Source organism: Thermobia domestica, chromosome 11 (assembly GCF_964235325.1).
Source record: "Thermobia domestica chromosome 11, izTheDome1.hap1.1, whole genome shotgun sequence".
In the NCBI taxonomy this organism is placed as follows: Eukaryota; Metazoa; Arthropoda; class Insecta; order Zygentoma; family Lepismatidae; genus Thermobia; species Thermobia domestica.
The window spans coordinates 229,592,797-229,613,143 of record NC_137464.1 but is presented as its reverse complement, the minus strand read 5'-3'; the positions used below and the strand labels follow the sequence as shown (position 1 = coordinate 229,613,143).

The following is a 20,347-nucleotide window of genomic DNA, read 5'->3' as shown; positions in this document are numbered from 1 at the left end:
GTGGATAAACTTAGGTTTTAATTTGAACGGCCGAATTTGGGGGTTTAAACTTCGTTGGTCCAAGTCAGTCTGTTTACATTCAACAATGTCTTTGTATTTTTCCACTAATGAAATTGCAATACATTTCTCGTGTTAGGAAATTTTGCTCGTAGTTTCATTATTTTTTCCATCACAAATACGATAACTGAAATTAGACTTGTCATAACTCTATGCACACAATCTCGAAAGTCGAAAAGCCCGGCACAATATATGCTTTCTTACTTTGTTACTTTGTTAAACGAAGATTAGAGACAAAACACGACAACCAATCAGAGTCGATTTTACAAATTGCCCGAAGTTTACTAAAAATGAGATGAACTGAACTTCGACTTTCAATGGTGCAACAAAAGTCCTCAAGGTGTCTACTGAGTTTCATTTTTAAAATTCCAGTATATTCAGTATAATATCAGCAAAATTCCAGTGCCTAATATAATACCTTGATTATTTCAAGTTTGTAGTTGTTTTACTACCAAAAGAATAGTTCTTTAATAAATTTAATTAGCCTTGATTTTTTTAAAATACAATGATCTTTTAACATTTTTAAAAGGACCTCCCAACTCCCCTCACAGCCCTCCACTCCACCCATTGCTTTAATGTCTAATTACAAAATGTATACAATTCGCTTTGAAAAAATTTACAATCTCAAAACAATTAAAAAAAAAAAAAAAAAAGAGAGAGAGAGAAAATTGTTGACAAATTACCAGTTTCATGATTTTTCTAGTATGTGGATCAATTCCAGTATAATTTAAGTATTTCCAGTATCAGTAGACACCCTGGTCCTGGAACCACGTTTAAACTGGAAAGTTTAATGTTGTTGAATGTGTTTGAGTGACCGCTCGTTTAAACTTCGTTGATGCACAGGGCTATTAAGCGAATATCTTAACGGTGGTTCAAATAGAACGTTAGTATCTCTCATAAAATTTGCTATTTTGAGTTGCAAAATAGCAAATTTTGGGTGCCTACAAAGTACCCACCGGTGGTAGGAGATGTGACTGACATTTAGAAGTATCACTCCTCGATGGCAGCATAATAAATAACTTAGTCTTATCATGTGTACTGTTCACTTCAGTCTCTGTAGATTTTTGTAAAAGTTTCTAATTTGTTTCTTTTCCGATATATACGGTGGCCCAAAAGTAAATATATAGTCCCGTACCTAGCAGCTCACTGTATTTTATTATCAAACAGGTACAACTAGTTTTTTTTTTTTTATTATTATTATTGTTTTTAACATCTTTTTACTTACAACTTAAGCCCGAAACAGTCAAAACAAATAAATCCATAAACTAGAATGTTATACTTGATCAATGCAGGGGTGTATACCCACGTTTGGGCCACCCTGAACATTTAATCTTAACAGGTGGGCACAAAATGACCCCCCCCCCTCCTTGGCAGTCCGCGTTACAAAAAATACCTAGGTAGTGCGAGGGTTAAATACTGATAGAAAATTGTTCAATCACAATTTGAAACACAAAAAGTAGGAATTTTTACGCAATTAGGAAATGTATTATATACATATTTCTAAGACTGAAATTTGACAACTTCCCTAATAGACACGCGCAAAGGTAGGAAGGATTGACCAAGATTCTTTGAACAAGATACCAGTCATACACAAGTAACTTCAAGTGCAAATCTACCAGCTGTTTCTCACATTAATCTAAACCCTATTTGAGATTTAGTAAACTGTATATATTAACCAATAAAACAAATTACATATATACATAAATTTTATTCACATTCACGAAGTACAGAATTTCATTTCACTTCTTTAACTTGTAAACCTGTAACAAAAAGAAAACTTTTTTAATTCACTAATAGCAACTTCCAGTCAAGTTTTGTAAACAAAGTTATAACTATGTAAACTAATTTTCTAAAATAAATTCAATTGATTACAGTACAATATCGAAAGTAGATCAAACAAGTAACGTATAACTTTTCTTTTCCCCACATGATCCGGGAAATGAAAATTAAAAGAATGCAAGTTTGCACTGTAGTTGCAGTTGTTCCATCAGATGTACCTTTAGCGACAGAAACAGGTAAAAAGATGGATAAAGTGTGTGTGTGTGTGTGTTACTTGTGAGGAGCAGAGGTGTAGCTCGTTTCTGTGGGCAAAAGGACAACATTCGAGTGAAATCTACAGAAGAAATGGTGTGCGCGTTATATGGAAGACTGTAAGGATCCTGCCACATGCTGGACAACTAATAATGGCATGAATTGACATTGTTATTTAGGGGCAAATCATACTGCCAGTCGAATCTATCTTCGAACATCGAATCACGGTCAACAATTCTTACAATACACTCACTGTATGATGTGGTGCATGACAAATTGAGAGTTCCTGAAGTGAGCTTTCGGTGGGTGCCGAAGAACCTCCGAGTCCATAAGAAGACTATATGCCTGGACCACCTGACAGTACGATGAAGAACATGTTTTGGAAGACAGCGTTACAGATGACTAGTCCTGAGCGTACCCCTACGAACCTGAAACAAAGTGGGCATCCATGGAACTGAAAGCGGACTCTGCACCAATGAAGACATTCAAGGAAACTCAATCTGCGGACAGAATAGTGACTATTCCAGGATATGTTTGAGGTTCTACTGATGGATTTTTTTTTTTTTTTTTTAACACGTGGGCTCATTGTGAATGTTACATAATATGAAACAACACTGGGAAAGTTATGTAATGCGATTCGTGATAAAATGCCCTGACATTACTGCTGAAAATGTCAAAATTCTTCACGATATTGCATGCCTCCATGTTGCTGTTTCTGAGTGAAAAACTACAGAACTTTGGGTGGGGGGTGCTCGAGCATGCGCAGTATATCCTGATCTAACATGTTCACAGTATTTTAGCCTCTCGATGAAAAACTTGGCGGTGTTGAGAAACCTAGCGGCTATGTTGAAAAGTAGCTTTAACATAAGTGGTTACTGTCTATATACTCTTGATGTGTTGCCTATTACACTTTCTTCTACATAAATTGTGCGTTATTTGATTCGCTCTCGTAGGTCAACCTTCAACTTACATGTAAGTGGACCATTTATCTCTATTTGGCCTGGAAATTACTGAACAAAAAAGGCTCAAATTTTCTATTATGCGAAAATCGACAAGGAGACATTGTTTGGTATATTATATCACAAGATTAACAGTTGCCAACCCAACATGAGAAGTTACGTATTCTTTTCAAATGGCACTACGTCAGGTTATTACCGATTTCAAATCTCTGCAGTGTTGCACTCTAAAGACGCTACAATATCACAAACATCGAAAAAAAAAAAAAAAAAAAACATATTTTGAAGCATTCTACAACAATAGTAACGCGCGTAAGATAGATGGAATAATGTACATTCGAAGAACCTTTATGTCGAATTAATCATCATATGACGTATTTCGAACGAATAGAAACGAGGAATTGAAAATTTGACTTTTTTCAAAGGACAATTTCAAAAGTGTTGAGAAGTAAATACCACATCCAATTACGTATATGGTTTCCAATAAACAAAGATCATAACGCCGTTTACAGTAATTGTTATATCAAGCCATACGGAAGATATTTAAAAAATGGTAAAATTTGATATACTGCTTAAAATTGAGCATTTGTGAGAACTTTCGAAAACAATTTTTAATTGGCTTTGCTTGTATACGTAACATTGCAATATAGTGGAGTACCGGTAATCCGAAAAGGTTCGGGAGGATTTGCATGTGTGTGACGCAGTTTTAGGAAATTAATAACCAAAAGGATGAAAATGGGTTCAGTTTTCGTAGAAAACAAAGTAAACTTTCGTTAAATACAGTTTTTTTTTCTTTCTTTTTTAATACCTGTATTTAGATCTTAAGCCACATTACAACAATTACACAAAGTTTGAAATAGAATACAGTACGTACTGTACAATATTAAAACTTATAGGTTTAGTACGAGTGAAATACAGTAACGTAGTAGAATAAGTAGACCCTACTGCACTAACATAAAACTGAACGTACAATACTGGCAGTGTACAGTACTAGTATCTACCGTAGTACCATAGCACCGTACTATTATCACTTGTGAGAAATGAACTCAGTTATTGTTTCTTGTCGCAGTGAACAGAGTCTATTGGACGACGCATAGTTTCGCCATCGTCTCATAAATATTTCTCACGGGACGATTTGTAATTACTGTATGTACTGTACGTGGGAAAATAAAAGGCATCAAGTTTTACCAACATTTCTCTAGTACAGTACATACATTGTAGTCAGAAAACATGTTTTGAAATACTATACGCTATGTATTACAACGTAATAAACCCGTTCACCCGCTTCAACACGCGATTTTACTGTTATTCCGGCTAATCCGAACAGGGTTCGGTCCCAATTACTTTGGATTAGCGGAACTCCACTGTACTTTTTGATAGGTGTAATTTCAATAAGTTCTCGGAATTACATAATTTTAAGTAGTGTTAAACACCAAGTCTTTTCACCATATCTTCAGAACGATCTGAGATACCACATTACTGTAAGTGGCATTGTAATCTTCACATTTATTGAAAACCACCTATGCGACTGGATGAGGTACCTACCCATCTAAACAGTTTATGGAAATGCAGGCTTCTGAAAAAAGTAAAATTTGCAATCCCTTGTAACTTAGTTTGAGTTCATTCAAAATTCGTCGTATCATAATTATAGTATTACACACTACAATTACTTTGGATGTGCAATGTCCCACATGTCTCACTTGCGTTGTTACTGGTGTAAGGAAAAAATGGAATACTGCAGCGTCCTTAGTTTGCAACATTGAATAATAAATGTAACATTGTAAGTTTTCGTTTAACATGTAGATCTCAAGTATGTAATAATCTGACGTAGTGCCATTTGGAAAAATACAACTATGCTGGAACTTGTGGCATCACGAAACATTCCAAACAATGTATTGCCAATACTTGCATAGTACAAATTTCAGCTTTTTTTTTTTTTTTCATTAGTTTAAAAGATACAAGAGGTTTTTAAGCAACTGGCTAGAATCTATACCACAATCTACTTTATCATCAATCACCCCCACCCCCCTCACATCAGTTAAATAATTAAACTGTCGGACTCAATTGTCGGTTGTTTAAAATTATTCTTAATTTGACCTTCGAGTAAAAATTTAATTCTGTAAGTGAGATGAGTTCTATGCCAAAATATATCTTTCTCTCTCTCTCTCTCTCTCTCTGTTACACACACAAGTTCAGCAATGGACGGAGAAGAATAAGCAAGTGTACACGGAGCTAATTTGATTTGAGTTTAGCGTTCTTTTAGCAGCAAAGCTACATGATACATAGACCTACCGCTGAAAGTGGAATCAAAGCACATCAGCTCCTGCCGGGAATCGGACTAGGGTCTCCCACGCCACAGACGCGTACGCTAACCGCTTAGTCACTAGAGCGCCAGTGTACACGTAGTCATGTATTCACAAATAATCAACAACTGCATGACAACTACGCTATCGATGTTCTTCCTTGCACATCAACAGTTTTCTCTTAACGCTAAGCTCCTTTTCCTTTCCGTATGATTTTCTAGGAAAATAAGTTTACTATGACAGTTCGAAGTGCATACACATTTTCTACTAAACGGAGACGTTCCTGTAACGACTAATTAGGGTTCAGTGTTCTCTCGCCTTCGGTAATTCAAAAGCCAAGTAACGCAAACAGCTCCAATTGAGAGAACTACATAAGAATATTAATCTCTAGCTACAAAACCATTAAATAAGCTAATAACCATTTTTATCCAAACCTCTTGTTATGGAGCAGAAATTTGAGTGCGTAGCTTATGGCGTCACATTTGTTGGGCACCCAAATTTATATACGATATGAGAGGTTTTAAAAACTATTAATTCATATAATCGGATTTTGTAGATACTATCTAGATTTCCTACATTTTTGATATTCATTATTTTTAATTCAATAAATAATAATAATAATAAAAGTGAGGATGGAGCTTAGCAAAGAGACCTTTAAGCTCTCAAAATAGACATAATGTAAGTGAAGTCATTATTTGAAACTTTTCTTGGAGGATTATGCTACTTACAATAAAAACCTCATTGAGAAGATGGACAATTCACGTATAAATACAAAAAAGTCGAGGCAATCGTGTGTTCAGGAAGAAAGAAAATTGTTGACTAGAAAAGGCAAATTTTAGCAAACATTTCGCAAATTGCATGCCACTACCTACCACAATATCGATAATACAAAGAAACAACGAATTAAATGGAATTTTCTTTTCCTCTATCGTTAGAGGGAGGGAGGGAGAGAGAGAGAGAGAGAGAATAAGACTATCCGGCAATACAGGGAAATTTTCCTCAAAAGAAAAACTACTAAAACTAGGAAATGGAATCATATTCAGAAGAAGATAATCAACGGAATGTAGTTTATACTGAATTTATACTGAGGAACCCAGTAAGTTCTCCGAAATGTATTTGTTGGATAATTTTGAGTGCTTCTGAGGTAAGTAATTTCTATGAATAGACATCTTGCTATCATATTTTTTCCCCTTCTCAAAATATCGTAAGAACTTTTATGACTGCACTAAAAAGGTTAAAGCGGTTAAAAGACAATTCCAAAATTCACGATTTTAGGCTTTTAAATAATTCTTTATCCCTTTAAATAACGATCATCAGAATACCTGACTAGAAAGCGCTTGCTTAGACCATGTAAAACTTTTGATATACATTACCTGGTGGAAGCGACTGCTTCAACTTTTCTGCCTTCTCTTTGTCCTTAATAACTAGTGTGTATAAAAATCTACTGCATCGAACCTTGAACTTTACATTGTCTGGGTTCTTCTTTATCTTCACGGCTGAAACAGAGTAATTTAGCTTTAAAAAATACGCAATTCTTGTCTTTACCTTATTTATAATAATAAAATGACAAGAATTCTTAATACTCCAAGTATATACTAATGATGAGTAGAAAATACGGAAATAAGACATGAATATCATCGTCCACCTCAAAAAGAAGAATTCTATCAATGGTAGAGTAACTTCTTATTTATTTATTCTGCCTTAAATGAAATGAAATAACTCAGTTTTAAGTCCCACAGCTATGTGGTGTAGGCTAAGGGGGCCAGTAAGAAACGTGGCTTTACTTTCTACCTTTGTTTTGTTCCATTATTTGGAATGAAATTTTTAATAATGAAAGAGTTTAAAATTTAGTTTTGTTCAATTCGAAACTTTTGATACCGAAATTCATTCCTTCTAGTGAGAAAGCGGTTAACTGTACTGATGATACAGAAAAAATCCTAAGCAATAGTCAATTTGTCCAGGTTTTAAATCTCACAAAATAACACGAAACTGCAGACCAAACCTAAACAAGCTTTTCACCGAGTTCAAAAATTAGCTTCACGGCAGCTTTTAAGAGATTATAGTAATAGTTGCGAAGTGTATAGTAATACAAATGGTAATTACAAGTGTATATATTGGTAAGTGTGCACAAGACAAGAAAGTCAATTTAAGTGGAAACTATTTCATCAATAATAAAGTAACAGATAAAAGTGAAATTCCACAAAATTCGTAACCCAATCGACTGGTTTTATTTATAAAGTGAATGGATAGGCAAAATTGGTGTCAGTAAATAGGTGATAAGCATAAACCGGAACAAGGTTTACGGAATACTTTGCATAAAACTATATAATTTTAAAGTAAGGTCAAAACCACATTACAAGAAAAAAAAAAAGATCGGTGGCGCAGCGTAAACCGATGTCGAAGATGATTCCAACTAGGTCGAAATATCCAGTCAATGAAAAAACAGAGGTACAAGGTAAAATCACGTTTCTTATGACTATGTACCTCATAGCATCAATAAGCAGATAAAGGAGACTATGATGATGAGGATAAACGAAATGACGAAAATGGGAGGAAACGGGAGACCGTCGACGAAACCCATGCATATGATTGTCTACCACAAAGTCCATTTGGAATGATACTGTTGCCTTAAATGCTTGGGTTTGGCGTCGCATTATGTCTGCGAGTTATAATACATCCGATACGCAATGACAATTTTGTGCCGCCCACTCCTGATTCAGGCACATTAAATTTATGCAACTGAATAATTCGTACTATCATCTGAAGTAAAAGGTAACCATATGCTTAATCTTCCACAAGAAACCCCGCAATATTAAAAATTATACAAGTTGTAGAAATGAATCACGTGTTTGTATTCGTATTGTTAAAGTACAGAACCTAACGTAGTGCTAACGTGTCTACGTGTAAACCAAGCAGCAATAAACACACACTTTCACTATAAACTAAGCTTGTTGCTACAGTATATAATAACATACACTTGTTAAAAGGAAAAAAAAGAAAGAAAAAATAAAAGAAAACTTAAAATGCTTTATTCACGGATCGACTACCCGTAGACGAAGCTGTCAATACTATATTGCAATATTACTCACTGCATGACTAGTAATCTTCGGCAGACAAGTAGACCAATCCGTGACATTGTTTGGGAATGAGTTGATTTTGAGTAAGTCCCTTTCAGCAGCGAGGCTATATCCTCCTCAGACCTGATGGCGAATTTTGATAGCTGTAGCTACCGTTGTCTATAAATTCATTGCTCAACACTGATGCTAAGAAACCTCCCCAAACCGAATGCCATCTCACCTAACCTTAAACGAATCGTAGGCAACGCGAAAAATTTCAACAAAATATTTGTAGGTGGCAGCACGTTATCGAGAATGCAGAACGCGAAGTCGAGGTAAGTTGTCATTTATAGATGTGTTTGTTAACTTCTTTTGAAATACAAAGTATTACTAACATTTATTAGATGGTAGCTAGAAGTAAGTGACATTCAGGTTAGATGTCATTCGGACGTGGGGAGGTTTCTTAGCATCAGTGTTGAGCAATGAATTCACAGTCAACGGTAGCTCCAGCTACCAAAATTCGCCTTCAGGTCTGAGGAGCATATGAGATAGGACCTACTGATTAACGTGGAATCCGAACCACATGAGCTCCCGCCGGGAATCGATTTTTTTTTTTTTTTTTTTTTTTGGAATGAATTATCCTTCATTTGCATTATTATGGTAACACAATTGCACGCATTTCTATTATTATAGACACATTCGCGTCAGTTTATTGTTAATAAAGCATTATTTAGTCAAACATTAAGAATCACTGAAATATATTTTTCCTTGCTCTTAACTGTTAGATGCAAACAGAATACGATTAATATGAAAGAAATATGAATTTCATGTTTACGAAAGTTGTATGAGAAAAATTTAAATCAAACTTACGTTCTGTTTTCATTATTACCATTATTCCCAATATTTAGCTTATTTTTCTCTTCTGTGACTTCCTTTGTAGAAATACATTTCCAAAGGTTACATCTTGAATTTCTCTACATGTTACTTTTATACTCCAAATACATAATTATGTCAGATATTTCTTCATCTTGTTTGCAAGATAATGGCAATTTATATTTGGAGAATCAAAACCAGATGTACGAAGCTGCAGATTTTATTTCCCCGAAGAAGCTTACAGAAGCAAGAAAGATTGAAATATTACGAATAAAACGAAATAAATAAAAAGGATTTAAGGTAAAACATTTTTATTTGTAAGAAGAAAATTTTATTAATTGCTCCCAAAATTCAGTCCCACTCATAGAAACCAAAAACAAATATGCTGCAACCTCCACAAAACTACTACCTTATTGCTGTGTGTTTTGTTTACATTTAAAGTATTACATATTTTATATCTATTATGGGAATTATACTAATAACAAACGAAAACAAACTTACATTTGGCGTCTTTTCTTCGCGCCTTCAACAGGAAGTCTTTGATTTCCTTGATTTCTCTAGGCTGAAAAGAAGGAAAAAAAATATGACAAATATGAACTAATAAACCTTCTTAAACAACATGATGATGAACAAAGCAGAAGACAGATTAAAAATATATTCCCATTTGAACAAGAAGTAATTGAAAGACCGAAAGCAACACGTATACCAATTAAGATAGAATTAGAAGAAACAGCACTCATCAGTGCATCATATTTTATCATATAATTCTAATGATATAATTTTAGGCATTAAGCTCCTGCATTTCTCAATAAAAGTCCAGCCCAGGACGCAAAATTCGTGGTCGCCAGGTCGCCATTGGCGACTAGAAACTTAAGAGCTGGCGTCCAGTGTTCAGTAGGAATGGTTTTTGTCTAAACTCACAGGGTTTCGCAGTTACAGTGAAAAAGTAGACCTTGTCGTAGCAGAGTGGGCAGAATATAAACTTTTGTTTTCTTCATTAACGTTAAATCAGATACTGAAAATGATTTACAGTGAAAACTTTCTTACGAGGTTCCCAAATTTACTTCCAATTGTCACATTTTGTGCAGTTTTAACTGTGAGCACTGCTTCGTGTGAGAGAGGCTTTAGCAGTCTCAACAGAGTTAAGACTGCCTACAGGAATTCACTGGACTGACACACTGGATGATTTGTTGACAATTTCCATCAATGGCCCTTCACTTAAGGACTTTGATCCGTAAACTGCAATCGACAACTGGTACTTCAGCCCAGGGAAAAAGCGTTACACAACAGTGAAGGCCTAAACTAAGATATTTCTTAAGTATATGAATCGTCCAATTCAAAATTGATTATCCTGAGTTTAATTGTCTGGATTTGAAATTTTATCCCCTGAGGTAATCTCTTTCTTTGTCAACCAATGGCTGTGTGTGAGGGAAGGGGGGAAGGACCTCTCATAATTTGTACGTGAAAGATACTAGCGACCATCATTTTTGGATTGGTGAGTGCGTCTGACTTGGAAATTTTGCACCCTGGTCTAGCTGTAATCTAAAGTTCTGTATTCGGCAGATTTCTACAATGTATATATAAAAGAATGGTGTGGTTTTGAAAGTGAATTAAGTTATTTCACCTTATGCGGGCACAATTCACATTTTCAACAGCGACAACTGTCAAAAATTATTATGGTAACTACAATCTATTTGATACAATTTGTCCTTTCTGACAGTTGCTTTCCTCTGTTTTCTCCTCCCTGCACGTGGTCATAACAATTAGGCACGAATAACTGTTTCTATGGCAACGTTCAGCCCATTATAGTGGCTCATCTTTCTCGCTCTACAATGGTAAACATTTCACCCTTTCCGTACGTTGCTAATCTGAATATAAGCAAATGCACATTGTTTTAGTCGAATGTCAGTAGCTGCTTTGCTGGTTATTGAGAGCATTCTTTTTAGTTCTCTTTTGTGTCAATTTTATAAAACAGATTTACTTGCAGTGAATAATTTCGTGTTTCAACACCTGACGCAAAAGCTGGCAACATAGCACTGAGCGCCACGTGAGCGCAGCAAGCCGTCAGAAAGGATAGGTGTGTGTGCTCCGTTTTGAGGTGTCCGTATCCACGAGAAAATGCGCGGCTCGCTTTTCTTGACTGACGCAGAAGTATCTGACAATTTGTCTTTGGACACGTCGGAAAACTGTTATCCCAACTGACCACCAATTACGATTATTATAATCTACAACTTGATTATCTTTCCCTGTTCCCTCCATTTCACAGAATATAAGTACGCTTCTCAATCGTGTTTTTCCACATCATTGGATCGAATATGATGCACATGGAGACAATCTTCACCTTTGATCACCACCATTCACTGGATCTCTCTCAATGTGATTTCTCTTTTTGGAAGTTCTTTAAAAACGGCTCAGAACCACCATTAACCACGTACATCCAGCAACTTCACAATCTGAAGTGTATGCTCTGAAGATCATTCCATCAGACTTGCTACACCGACTCTTGGATGAATTTGATTATCGTGCGACCCAGAGTGGAATAGTTACCGCTTTTGACCAGGGGTGTTGCCCAAAATTCTAGCTTTTTTTGGGGAAAGTAAACCCAAATTTTAACAAAATTTAAACTAAACCCACCTCCAAAAATATACTTCAAAACTTAGATTGAAAAAATTACCTTAATGTGATTATAATTACTTTCTTTCAATCGTGATTCTTAGTACATGCCTAATTTCACAACTGGCTTTAAATATGTAAAATATTGGCTTAAGAGGTCATCAGAGCAAAATATCATTGAGAAAAAAGGGGAATCATGCTTAACGAATTTTGTTTGAGTTAGATCAAATTCATTGTAACAGTGTTTAACTGCAATCTATTATATAAAAGTGAAAAGGATTTACTTTGTGATCGCATCACGAGTAAACAGCTAAACTGTTTGGAATGAATTTTTGGATGTAGTTACCACGTACCTCGAACCGGGTTTATAATCACGCTACGCTGATTAAAATGTGAATTCTAAAGGGGAGGGGGACAGCGGAGGATCAAAATCTATGCGAAAAATTGAGTATTTCACGATCCTGAAAAGTTAGGAAGATGACACTTGGTATATAAACTCATTCAAAGTAACTGGGACTAATGTCCTAGCATTTTTGAGAATTCCTGTTTTAAGGGGATATTTTCTATTTCTTTGCATTGAAAGCGATATTGCTTGTGGTTTCTGATCGCATCACAGGGAAATGGTTGAACATAATATTGAGATGAATTTTGGAACATAGTATATATTTGAGTTGTTTTCTTTTATTACGTTACTTTGATTAAAGGGCGCATCCTAATCGAAGTAGATGGGATTCAAAAATTTCAACCAAAATTACAGTATATCACGAGTCCGTCAAGTTAGGAAGATAAAATTCAGTATATAAACTCCTAAACTCAAAATCAATTCAATTCAATTACAAATAAAGGGATATATAACTCCTAGTTTTTGAAAATTCCCGTTTTAAGGATAGGAAGAGTGCATTTTCTATAATTTCTTTCTTCACGTTTAAATCGACGTTGCCTATATTTTCGTGACTGCGTAATGGAGAAATGGCTAAATGGCTAAAATGAGTTGTTGGCTTAAATCAGGGTTGGCTGGTTTAAACCAAAAAAGAAAAAAATGTTCGTAAAAGTGTAAGTGTTTGTAAAATCTTGATGAACACACATTTGTGGGTTATCACGTTTCACTCCCGTATATTATTCGAATTATATTCACACCCAAATTCCCCATTCATTACTCAAAAAGATTATACTACAAAAACAACTTTTTTTTTTTTTACAAGTTTATAAATGTTTATTTTGTTATTTTTTTGTAGTTGTTATTATTGTTATGTAATTGCAATCGAAGAAAAATTCTAAATATTGTTTCAATGTTTACTATTGATAAAATACATCGAAAATGCCGTACTTTGTGTGTGTGTGTGGGGGGGGGGGGGAGTTCATACAGACCCCACGAGAGGCATTTAGTGAAATGAGAAGTATCTTTGGTATCTATTTATGTATAAATGAGTTCGAGCCAAAGTGGACTCAAATAATTTGTATCTTTATTCACTTTTCTTATTGATATGCAGATTAAGTCGGTGTATTTCTTTAATTTGGACCAATAAAAGTCGTTGTTAACTAACTTGAACTAAATTAGTTCTTCTGTACTCCGTAGTACTTTGTAATTGTTCATATGTAATTCTGTGTAATGGTTTCACTTGTGCAACTGTTTATCTTTTTGTCCTTCTGAAATGACTCTTGACAGTTATATTAAAAAGCATGTAAAGATCAGTACAACGTATTTTTTTTTTTTTTTTTTAATCAGGATTCCTTCGTGAGTAAGTCGGCAGACGTATCGCGTGTGTGGCCAATTAGTCCTGGTTCTGAGTTCAAATGGTGGACAATTTCTTTCGGATGTAACTCGAGAAGCGGTTTTTATTCCGCTTTAAGCTTATGTGACCCCTTCCAGCATAACCCGATTGTTGCATAATAACATCAAGGCGAAACAAACTTATTTCTGTCCATATATGATAGGAATATATAGAGCAAATCATTTAAACCATAAAAACCTGGTTTAAACCCAAAAAACTGGTTTAAACAAAAACAAAAAAGTTTTTTTTTGTTTTTTTAATTAAAACCATGGTTTTTGCCAACCCTGGCTTAAATGATATCAAGTACGAATATAGATTTAAATATACTTACAAAATTTAATAAAAACTCAATATTGCCCAATAAAACCCACTGCGCTAATTAAAAAACACGAGTTTTTCACAACTCAGCTCTTGATAGCGTAAAACAAGATTGCCTACCCAATTACTCTTTCCTCCAATAGCAGGAGGTTCGGACTTTTGCTAAGTTAAATACATTTTATGTAAACCTGAAAAATATATATGCAGGGTGAAGGGAAAAACACGCTAAGTCAAAATAACACGATTTTGAGATATTTCTCCCTTCAGACAAAGACTGCATCTTACCAGTACTATACCAACAATGTGAAAGTAACAGCTTGCTCACGTTTTCTAAACGATTAAAGAAATCCCATATAAGGAAGAACCCGCTTTGGGCATGCTTTAAAACCGCTCTCCTGAAAAACTTTACAAAATGTGACTTAGCGTGTTTTCCCCCTGTGCCCTTCATATAATTGTGTGAAGGAGTAAAATCTTCAGAAGTGATAAATAAATACTTTATCTAGCCATCCCCCCTTTTTTAGCATACTTTTTAAAGAACTTTCTCTCAAGCGTACCGTCACCAGCAAAGATAAGCAACTCGATTCAGAAGTTACTGACATAAAACCCAGTTGTTGGTGTCGGCACATGGCTCTCTTATTCCCTTATAAACAAAGGGTGAGTTTTGGTTCATTGAAAAACCTGTCTTAGCTTTGCTGAAATCTTTTTTAAAAAATAAATCTTTTAAAAAATGAAATAGAAGTTTGCTCCATCTTTCCTAATACCAACCACAGCTATACTCCTTTAGCCAAAGAGACCGGTGATCAATGAAAACTGAATGATCATGAAATAACTGGTGAATGATAATATGGAGGAAATGCGATAACCCCAAGAAAACTCACCAACACAATGTCCACTACACTCACATGGTGTGGAAGAGAACCAGGTATCCCTGGCAACAGAGGTGAGTATTTTACAACTGAGTAAGCTTAGTAATCTCATTTGCTGAGATAATGTAACCAAAGATTTTTAGTTTCACGTCCTACAAAAAGGCCGAGTAACAGTGGTGGTAGTGACAAAGAAATGGTGGAACGAAGAAGTGAGGAAACTGAAGAACATCGAAAAAGGACCTACGCACATGGAATTTGTCTACCATGAATTCCACCTCGTCCAAGCTGGGATCGAACCAGGAACCTTACATACCAGAGGTGAGCGCCTTACCACTGAACCCTCGTTGGTTTTATAAATAAATGCACATTTATTTTCTTTCTTGAGACATTCCTTTTAAATACCTAGCAGATTGTTTATGACGTCTTCAAGTTTTATTTCCATTTGGATTAAAAAAAAAGTAGATGTTTTAGAAAAAAAGAATTAACTAAATGGACTGAAATAGCGTGACGTTCACATCCTTTTCATTGTGATGCTGACTGCCATTTTATCTTCTAAACAAAACAAAACAAACCAGAACAAAAAAGCTAAGAACTTCAATATAACGCGAAAATAGTGGTGTGTTAATTTCCGGATTGCAAGGATTACAGTGACTCGTGCTTTATTAAATATAAGCACGAATAAAACTCAAAAAAGCAAAACTAATTACATAAATATGTTTAATACTATAACGGCACGATTCGATACGGACTTTAAGCAAAAGCAGCCAGTGATTCAAATTATATGGAATGTCCCCTCTGATGTATTGTTCTTTATTTTGAGGTTACACTAAGATAAATGCGCTAAAAAAAAAAAAAAAAAAAAAAAAAAAAAAAAAAAAAAAAAAAAAACCAAATATTTAAACCACCTTGGAAAATATGGATTCAATAATATCTGTATCATCTGTAATATTACAAACGTGAACAGAGTTGCTGTTTTAAAATATATTTAAAATCTATGTTAAACCACTCACAACTGGAAGTTTACTTGTACGATCAGTATATATATTTTTGTAAGCTAATAGGGTAAGTCAGTCCAGTACATGTCCAATGATCAGAACTTTGTCTAGACTGAACATTCCTAGCACAAACGACCACAAGCCTTTTTATTTTTATGTAGCCATAGTGTGAGCATTAAAATATAAATGCGACATTATGCCAACAATAGGTAACAACTTTTCTTTTACTTTTAAAAATCGTACATTTGTACTATTTTCTTTGTGCCGACAGATTAGTCTGTATGTTAAGAGACTTTACATAATTGCTTTCCCTTACGGTGGATTAAATAGTAATGGCGCTTCGCCTTAAATATGAAATTTCAACCTTATCACTTTACTTAGAGATGTAGTAACTGTAGAAACAAGCTCCTTAAATGTTACTCTTTCTTTATGAATTACTAGACTTCACTCACATTTTCTCCAAATAGTGATCCCCTATTTTTAACCTGCACATTTTCTCACCAACATGATTTCATCTTCAAAATATTCTATAATTTTGACAATATTCTTATTTGCACTAACTAGACTTCATAGTACACATTCTGCTTCACGCGTTTGTACAGAAAATACATGATCACCATGCTAATGTAGAGGAAGTGACGTCACTATATCAGTTTAAGGGTCGAACGAGCTACTAAACGTTATCGTTGAATAAAAAAAGGTTATGAAAGGAAGAATAAACTAATACTGATTATCTACAACTGGATTACTGTTTCGACGCTGCTCTACAAAGAAAAATAATGTGATGTTCGTGTAACGCAATTGAATATCGGTAAACTGAGTTGATAGAAAAATTAATACCCATGTCGAAAATCAACTGATGTAAACTTACCCATAGAATTCTTATACCCCTGCTCCTCCTACGCAAGAGTTTGCTACAGTGGAAACTATGTTGCTGGGCCCATGGCCGTCAGATCAAACACAATCAGTGGTGGAGCAAGGTATTTTTGTACTTACTATTTCTAAGTTTAACGTGCCACGATTATGCACAGAAGTTAAGGAAGACGGTAATGATTAAATGGATGGTGGAATCACGAAAGTGGGAGGAAACGGGAGATGGACAATCCCGAGAAAACCAACGCAGACTTATCCACCACAAAGAAATTATATTCCGTCTACAGCAATCAAATAATAAATATTTTTATAATAAATTAAGGTAAATAAGTTATTGTGTTTGCTTATGTTTATTCCACACTTATTTAGTTTGCTTTTTCTACGGTCCACTTCAGTACATGGATGCATAAAATTACACTAGCCATAGTTCACATTCTGTCGATTACTGATTTGTTCACCTGGAAATTCACGTATTCATATCACTTGTAATCAGAGCTCAACAATAAATTTCTTAAAATTCTTTCGTTTTGATACATTTTCTTTGACTCTTTTCCGTAATCACAAGATCTTTGGAAGTAAAATCAGTTTAGAAGGAGCCAACAAATCCGACCCCTCATGTGGTATAGAGCAACTTCTCCCAATTTGAAGTATATGTTTTTCGATAATTTGTTAAAACTGTTCGATTTCAGTGTAGTATGTCGTACATTTTCGTTAAGGATTCACAGTCATTCACTCTGCATGGAGCTAAAGGTAATAAAGAATACGACAGTAGTAATACTTCCTCTCCCCTTCCCAATTTTTTCTTTCTTTTCAACAGTTCCACGATAACTTACATAAAATAAAACTCATTCGATTTTGATACAATACAATGTACGTATTCTTTGACTTCCTCAGTGCTTGGGATTAAAATCAGTCCAGAATGAACGGTGAATTTAGCTCCCTGATATGGTAGGGATTACTCACCGTCCCTTTATATATATATATATATAAACGTTCACGCTATAGATTTTCATGAAATATGGGGAATACTTTTTGAGAATTCACAATCATTATCACTACTTGGATTTAAAATCAAGCGAGAACTAGAGACTGAACTTTTCCCCTCCCTAGTTTATAAAATATTTTATAATAATTTTCGTAAATACTATTTGATTTTATTATAATATGATGATGCTTTTAATCTCCAATTGAAGTCAATCAAACATCAGAACTCACTTTATCCTATCTTAAAGATTCAAATAAAAATTCTATAATAATTTTGTCGAATATGGTCTCTAAGAATTTTCAATTGTATGAATTGAAATGGGCCGAAAACGAGAAAACGCGTTTCTTCTAATTCTATGTAACATATTTTCCTGAATATTTACTAATTACTTACATTTTATAGAACATTCTATTTTGTCGGAAATTAGATTCTTACTCCTATAGTTTGAAGTTGAAATTAGAGAGGAATAAGATCGCTTGCTTCAACAATGCACAGCATCACTATAGTAACCGCGACGACTCCTGAAGCCTGGGTTCTACACCAGTCATTGAACTGCTCTGTCTCACGTGCGATGCATCGGAAGAATTCGGTACGATTTGTGGAGCTGCTTTCCGTTGAGTTGAGTTGATTTTAGTTTAGCGTCCCTTTCAGCAGCGAGGCTATATGAGACGTGGACCTACTGATTAACGTGGAATCCGAACCACATGAGCTCCTGCCGGGAATCGAACCCGGGTCTCCGAGCTGCTTTCCGAACGCACAATTGAGAAAATATGTCAAACAGCATAAGTGGACCAATTATGTTATCAAACTTACAAGACATGGCGAAAGAGCGATAAAAAACAGCAACACGAACACTAATAAATAATAATAGCAAAATATAAAACAACAACAACAAAATGAACGTTAGCGGCAATCCGAGAACACTGCACCCTCACAAGATTTTTTCCGTTAAGTGCGAGAGATGACTCTGCCCTAATTTCATGGATGAGACTTGAAGAAAACACACCCTCGCGTTTAATTGGATACTGAAATTGGTAGATATACGTCAAGCTTCACAACTCATTGCGATCATTATAGTTATCTTCAAATGTTTATTTCAAATGGTGCACCATTTATTGTTTGGGAAAAATTTCCCACCTCCCTTCTGCCCTTAAGAAATGCGTTCCAATCAAAGTATAGGATTATCTAAAACAACCAAGTCAACTCACGTGCTGTTCAAAGATTCATATTAAATAGTTCAACTGTTTATGGCGCGCACTTTTTTTTCTTTTAAGTAAGGAGTTTATATACGAAATGAAATTAAATCCAAGTTTTACGTCCCATGGTTATGCCGGTTAGGATAAAGGAGACAACGATGAGTGAAATGGTGGAATGAAGAAAGAGGGAGGAAACAGGAGAACCCCGATAAAACCCACGAACACGGTGTTTGTCCACTACAAAGTCAACACGGCGCGAGCTGGGATCGAACCAGGGACCCCAAGCACCGGAGGTGAACGCTCTACCACTGAGCCACCGCGCACCCGAGTTTTATATTATATAAGAGTTCCATCTCCCCAACATGAGAGAATCTGAGATACTCAGTTTTCAGCGGACCTGTTTCACTCTCCATCCCCCTTAGGATACGGATTGTAATGAAAATGACACCATAAATCCCGGCTCGAGTCAGATCAGGGTTCCTACTTGTCTGGAGAAATCTATTTCCCTGACCTCTCCCTGACCACTGACAGGAAATTCCCTGACTTTCATGACAGATGTCGGACCGACGTTGACATACATAAGGGAGGGGTGAAAAGTTCTCGGCCTGACCAAGAGATGGAACTCCAATCAGCAAAGTTTTATTGTTCTTGCTTGGGGGCGCTTTTCAGTTGTTGGTATAACAAGTGTCAACTTATTCTCTCAAATAGTTTGTGTGCAGGCATTGTTGTAGTTGTGAAAATGGATAAACTTGATTATCATGCAGTAATCAAATTTTTCGTTTTGGATGGATTAACCCTACGGAAATTCATCGGAAGTTGACAAAAGTATACGGGGGGGCTGCTCCTTTCATGTCAACCGTTAAAAAGTGGGCAGCTGAATTTAAACGTGGTCACACATCCCTCGAAAATGACCCAAGTGAAGGAAGGCAGAAAACCGCAACCACACCAGAAATGGGTTTTTTCAATTTTTTTTTTAATATTTCAATGTGTTTTGGGTAAAAATATTAAATGTGATTCATATTTCAAGATTGTCATTGTCACAACTTGGAACAGTTTTCTATTTACTGCTGTTTAGAAAAAATGCCCGCCATTTTGAAATTTTACATAGGCTCGCCGAGAAAATGTATACAGCAGATTTAGAATGTCTCGTGCTTCTAGTCTCAAAATTTTAACTTAAATATCCGAAAATTGCATGCTGTAACGTGGATACCCGCTATTTCCAAAAATGGCCGCCATTTTGAAATTTTACGTTCCACCGCCGACAAAATATATACAGCTAATTTAAGAATATCTCGTGCCTCTACTCTGAGAATTAAAACTTATAAGACCGAAAATTGCCCTTTGTAGCGTGGATACTCGCTATTAAAAAGACTGCCATTTTGAAATTCTACGTTGGCATGCTGCCAATATCTATACAGAAAATTTAGTGAGTCTCATGCTTGTACGCGCTGAA

The 20,347-nt window shown here is 35.3% G+C and overlaps 1 protein-coding gene across 1 annotated transcript in view; it reads right to left on the bottom strand.

Annotated features, from left to right (window-relative positions):
* Positions 1–1,750: 1,750 nt before the first annotated feature.
* The window catches only part of RpL38 (ribosomal protein L38), a 28,243-nt gene continuing 9,646 nt past the window's right edge, over positions 1,751–20,347 (bottom strand). The window contains exons 3-5 of the mRNA XM_081731750.1: positions 9,778–9,838; positions 6,721–6,843; positions 1,751–1,817 (exon numbers count right to left, since the gene is read on the bottom strand). Of these exons, the coding sequence (XP_081587876.1) occupies positions 1,792–1,817; positions 6,721–6,843; positions 9,778–9,838 (210 nt within the window). The 3' untranslated portion in view covers positions 1,751–1,791. The remainder of the gene's footprint in view (positions 1,818–6,720; positions 6,844–9,777; positions 9,839–20,347) is intronic.